The sequence below is a fragment of the Seriola lalandi genome, unplaced genomic scaffold, assembly GCF_002814215.2.
Source record: "Seriola lalandi dorsalis isolate HSWRI2012SDOR001 ecotype SW California unplaced genomic scaffold, Sedor1 jcf7180002054748, whole genome shotgun sequence".
Classification (NCBI taxonomy): Eukaryota; Metazoa; Chordata; class Actinopteri; order Carangiformes; family Carangidae; genus Seriola; species Seriola lalandi.
This window is the reverse complement of record NW_019525301.1, coordinates 6131153-6137019: the sequence shown is the minus strand read 5'-3', so window position 1 is coordinate 6137019 and position 5867 is coordinate 6131153. Positions and strand designations below refer to the sequence as shown.

Here is a 5867-nt window from a genome sequence, read left to right as displayed (position 1 = left end):
TGTGTGTAGAGTAGGGTTGCCACCTTTTATGGGAAGAAATAACCACCCCCAGTGACGCAAAGATTTTGTGAGACTTAAAAATACTAATACATACTCTTTCATGTGCTTACGACCCAAAGTTACAATAATATCAATGGTAACAAAAAATGTAACTTAATGCTGATTTACAATTAGTAATAGAGAGGAAAGTCAGGGAGAGAGGATGACATGCAACAAAGGGCCACTGGTTAGACTTGAACCCTGGCCCCTGGTTAGGATTTAGCCTTAATGACAGCTCTAGTGCTGCATTTTCTCACAGAACACAGAGTTTTCCCGTCTGCTTCTCATTGATAAACTTCTCCAATCCAGTTGTAGCCTATTACTGGTTTGGTTTCACTGACATTACATTAACACAGCACTTTGTTTTTTGAGTTTTGATTGAGCAATGATTTTTGTGCAGAGCAGTGATTTTTGATTTCAGCAATTTTGTCCCATATTGATTCAATACAGGACGCAGCATTTTATTTAAAATATGGGACAATCCCGTGTTATACGGGATGGGTGGCAACCCTTGTGTAGAGTCACGTGAACAACAACTGAGCCTTTAATTAATTTTTTATTGAGTCTTTAACAGTGACATTGTTTGAATATACAAATGAAATGAGAATATAAGCTCTAACAGGAAACAGCAGTCGTCAGATGTTGTGTCATTTCCCGTAACGTAGACCGAAAGAGTTCAGGTTGTACGAGGACACGTCGTGACGTTTTTTCACAGTCTGAGGGAGGACCACCTTCAGGAACCACCATCCTGTCCTGGGAAACTTTCCATCAGCTAAATGGATCTTATCAGCAGCTAAATTCCCAGAATTCTTTGCTGATGGTGGCACTGATGCATGGCTTAACTCTCTCAGGGTTTTGAGTATAGCCTGATCTGAAGGACAAACAAGACAAGTTGTTATACATTAATTGTTAAATCAAACCTGAACAGAAATAATACAATATTAATATTGTATTATAAAAATATTTTACATGAATTAAAAAAACAAAATTTAATTTTAGAAAATATTTAAAATTTCAATTTAAAGTTCAACTAAGAGTTAATGAAAACAAGAAGTCAGATTTTTGTTTTTCTGTTTCTGACTTTCTCTGTTAAAGGTCCATTAGTATGAAGGTAGATTGCCATGTGTTGTTTGATTATAAAGCAGGTCTAGGTTCTATATTAATACTGTGAAAGTATCAAAGCACTCAATCCACAGAGGAATGCACACAGCCTTATTCAGAAACTAAGCCTTAAAAACCAGTTGTCAGGACTGACTCACCCTGCCCACCTGGACCCACCATCCAACTTTGCAGCATTTACCTGAAATCTGCTAATTTCATTGGATCACTAAGAAAACATTCAGCCAGTCAGAAGAGATGCTCAGAGCCTCCTCTCTTCTGATTGGCTCACTGATCTGTTGTCACTAGAGCTCCAGAGAGAAGCCTGAGAGAGGAGATGTAAAACTACATTGAGATGGTTTTTGGTTCTTAAAACCACAAATATATCTCCTTATGGATCAACACTTCAAATAAAACACAGGAGAAGTGCAAAATGTGGGATCTTTAAGACCAACATCAGAGCTATGGCAAAAAGGTATCACTCATTTCAGTGTGGATGGTACACTGGCTCAGTGAGTTGTCCTGTTGAAAAGATCCCACTCTCTGCCTTCAAATTATAATCAAGGTGAAGATACAAGTCAAAACAATGTTAATAAAGTTCTGATGGACAATGATCTGATCCTGACACTGACTTTACCCTCAGCAGCAATCTCTTGAACGGTCTTTAAGCTTGTGTTTGCTTCCTTCTTACGTGTAGATACATTGATTGTGTTGGACTGAGCTCTGACCGAATCTGTGAGCACTCAGCAGAACTGTAGTTCTGCTGTCATGTAGTCAGTTAAATCCAGGGTCATTCACTCAAGCCTACAGACCTCTGACTCTGTACCTTCACTGAGGTGGGTGGATGTCACAGTGCTGGTGCTGTAGACCTCTGTTGACAAAGTAGCCACCATCAGAGCAACAATGAGTCGAGGCATCATCACAGTCAGTGTGTTAGAGCAGCTGAAGTCAATCTGTAAGCAGACAGAAATGATTCAGATGTTACTGATGCTGGTGGAGGTGAGGGTAGAGCAAACTTTTACAGAAGCACAGATCACTGTTATCTATGGATTTACATCTATTATCTACTAACTAATTTTTATTTTATTGCTTATTTTTTGATTGTATGAGTGACTGCACTTCAGGGTTCAGGGTCAATCCAGACATCAGCCTCACATGGGAAAAGTTGAATGATTGCACCTCATTCAGGACCTGATCAAACCAGCTGTGGCCCCTGTAAGTTACTGAACCACAACACTATATCCACATCCCCCACAGAATAAGAAACTTTGTTCTTAGGTTTTAATATCATTCCTGCCCAAGTCATTGTAATTTGATTAAACACAAATTTGTAGTTAAAGTTTCTGTCAAGTCCTCCAACATCACAATCATATAATTAGGATCCAACTGTAGCTGAGTGACAGAGAGTGTCTGTGTCCTGAGACAGTTTCCTGTCCTGTCCCCTTTAACGTGGACCAGTAGAGTCTGACTGGGTGCAGCTGGATCCTGATCAGTCTGACCTCAGCACCAGCACCCCCCCAGAGATGAAAAACCTTACTGATCAATAATTAATCGTGTGTGTGTGTGCCTTGTGACAATCAATGAATACAAATCAAACTCAAAGCTCGACATTAAAGGTCAAGTTGAACCTAATGAGATAAATATTAACCTCTATCTGGATCTGGATCCTGTTTTAAATACTTGATTATTAGAGAGGGATCAGGCCCATATATAGTTTTCCCCTCTAGCACAAAGTGAGACTTTGGGTCCTAGCGTCCTCATGTCTTCAAGCTGAAATAAAATCAGTTCATATAATGTTTTATTTTTTGTTACATAATCCAGAGAAAAATAATGATTTTTTTAAATTCGGTTTCCAGACTCTGGTCTTGTCCACACTGAACATGATATAAAGACATTAGTGACTGATGTGTTTTTATATCTCCACCCCTGTCTCCATAGGTGTGTTGACATCACCTTAGTGATCATTCAGATCCAGATCCAGCTGTTTATAAATGATGCCTTCTGCATTACCACTGATCCTTCTCAGACACCAGGTGCTGCTGAACTGTGACCACTGTTCATTCAAAAGAACGCTACCACATTCATTGTCTCAGTTTCACACATACACACAAACACACACACACACACACACACACACACACAAGCACATCCTCACATCATCAGTCAGTGAGTATAAAGTGCGATGGCCTTACCTGTCTGCTGCAGGCAAGTGCTGACTGACTGAGACCCTGGTCCTCCTCCTGGATCAGAGGGCTCTTTATAGGGCCACACCTCCTGCGTCATCATCACTGACCACTGGTTGCTGGTGTGTGTGTGTATGTGTGTGTGCACACCACATTCCTTCCTCTTCATCCAGCTGGTCTATCAGTAAACTCCCATGATGCTTTACTCTGCTCTTTCTATAATAGACCTGGAATCAGGTTTCTGGTCAACACAAAAGCCTAGAGGTCATGACAATAAGAACACAATGACAGCACCCTGAATAACCGAGGGCTGAATAATACAGACTAAAAATACTAATACAAGGACATTTTCTGTAACACAACATTCAAAGAGACTAATGAACTACAGACTGATTCTTCACAGGGGATGCATAATCAGGGATCTTCTTCAGTTACTATCTGTAATGTTCTCCAGTGAAATCATATTATGGAGACCATAAACATGTATGATTATCATTGAGCTCAGATGGTTCATTTGACACCAAACACAATGATCTCACATGTAGAATGTTTACACATGTCCTCAGTAACTAGACAATGCAATTTCTGGAGAAATTGTGGTGGATTGCTACTTCTGCCCAAGCTGAAGCTAAACTGCAATGCTGGTTGCTGACAAAATCTGAAACTGTTAGAAATGCCAGGAACTAACGTTTAAAATGGAGCTGAAACTAACTCTATCTATCTGTGTTGAGTCACAATGACTAACTGAAAACCAGAATTACTGCCTCGCAGTTACATGCTTCCGCCACTCACTCAACATGTAATCAGTGTCAGATTACATCCTTGTTTATTCAGAATCACCTAAAATATTAACCATTTGTGTGAAATTTTGTCATAATTGCTCTGTGAAGTCTTGAGTTATGGCTAAAAAGTTTATTCTGCGGCCACTGTGACCTTTGATATTCTACCCCCAAAATTGAATCTGTTTTTCCTTGAGTCCAGGTTAACGTTTTCACCAAATTTAAAGAAATTCCCTCAAGGCGTTACAGAGATATTGTGTTCACAAGGCCAAAACCGCGTTTTGTGAAGTCACCACGTCTTGGACCTTTGACTCCCAAAATCTAATCAGTTCATCTTTGACTCCTAGTGAATGTTTGTGCCAAATTTGGAGAAGTTCCGTCAAGGCATTACTGAGATATCGTGCCCATGAGAGTGGGATATATTGCTGTATGGATGGACAACCTGATTTTACTCCACAGACCCAGAAACACTTTGCAAAGCTCTGCAACTCCAAAGACAGAGAATACATTGTCAGGAGGAGCAGTTACATGTTCTCAGACATGAAATGAGAGAGATGGCTGAGCATCAAGGGAACCTTTTGTCTGCTTTCAGTTCCCAGATGAACTTTTTGGTGGAGCAAATGCAGAGGCTTCAAACACTTTCTGCTTCCAGTGATGCCTGCACTGACTCGTCTCCAGATGATTCCACTACACCTCACATTCATCTGTGTAAACCAGAGCATTTCTCTGGTGCCTCAGGCGACTGCAGAGCGTTCCTTATGCAGTGTGACATTTGAATTTCAAGCTTTCTCATTTCCCACTGATCATTCCAAGACTGCCTATATTATTTCCCACCTGCCTGGCAGAGCTGAGGCTTGGGCCATGGCTGAATGCAACAGGAGATCAGCAATCTGTAATCACTGCAAATGTTCATAAAGACTTTCTCCAAGATTTTCCAAGTGATGTCCCCAGTTTGGGAAGCTTCCAGGTTCCTCGTCGTTCTTCATCAGGGTAAGAGACGTGTTACTGATTATGCCCTTAAGATTCATACCTTGGCAGCTTTCTTCAATGGATTATCAGAGACTGTAAAAGACCACCTGGCCCCCCTAATTGCTTTAGCCTCCAAAAATAATAAAAGACTGTTTGAACATTAAAAGTCTAGGCCCGCAGCTAGTAGCCCTTTGTTTTCTCAGCGGAAGCAACAATCAGGTAGCGCCCCATCTCCTCCATCTAAGCCCATGGAACCTCTGTCTACATCCTCTGAGGAGCCCATGCAGATTGGGAGAGCCAGACTTTCCCCTCTTTTACATGGATAAAGGCCGCTGCATCTACTCTGCTCAGCTTGGACATTTCCTAGTCAACTGAAGACCAAAAGAGTATCTGGGAATCAGAGCAAACTGTTGAGCAGAACATCATTGAACTATAGGTCAACCCAATTGCTTTCTGATGTCTCTCTCAAATCCCCTTCTCTATCTCAAAGCCACCCACTTACTCTGTAAGGTCACTCACCACACACCTCCAGTTCCACTCACCTTCACTTATCTCACACAGAAGAGCTCTGTTTTCATCTTTATGAGGCCCCCCACATCCCCTGATTTTGGTTTATCCTTGGCTCATTGACCACAACCCCCACATAGTCTGGTTCACAGGCAAAGTCAAGGTTTGGGGAGGAGATTGCAAGCATCACTGTTACCCTGATAAGATCAGAGACTCTGCACTACCTGCTACTTCCCCTATTGAGCCAGTTTCCCCTGCAACTCTAATGTTATAGGTTCCCCTGGACTTCCTG

The 5867-nt window shown here is 41.3% G+C and overlaps 1 protein-coding gene across 1 annotated transcript; it reads right to left on the bottom strand.

The window, feature by feature from the left end:
• Window positions 1–603: 603 nt before the first annotated feature.
• On the bottom strand, window positions 604–2084 carry kiss1 (KiSS-1 metastasis suppressor). The gene is made up of 2 exons (XM_087178890.1): window positions 1964–2084; window positions 604–910 (listed from the first exon to the last, which is right to left on the bottom strand). The coding sequence occupies exons 1-2, from the start codon at window positions 2055–2057 to the stop codon at window positions 687–689; spliced, it is 318 nt and encodes a 105-aa protein (XP_087035016.1). The 5' UTR covers window positions 2058–2084; the 3' UTR covers window positions 604–686.
• Between the last annotated feature and the right edge of the window lie 3783 nt (window positions 2085–5867).

Bases quoted from the DNA above. Each gene is read 5' to 3' on its own strand.
- kiss1 (XM_087178890.1), bottom strand. From the start codon at position 2,057: ATGATGCCTCGACTCATTGTTGCTCTGATGGTGGCTACTTTGTCAACA. The intron at 911-1,963 runs GTACAGAGTCAG...TTTGTCCTTCAG, and splicing joins ATCCACCCACCTCAGTGAAG to ATCAGGCTATACTCAAAACC.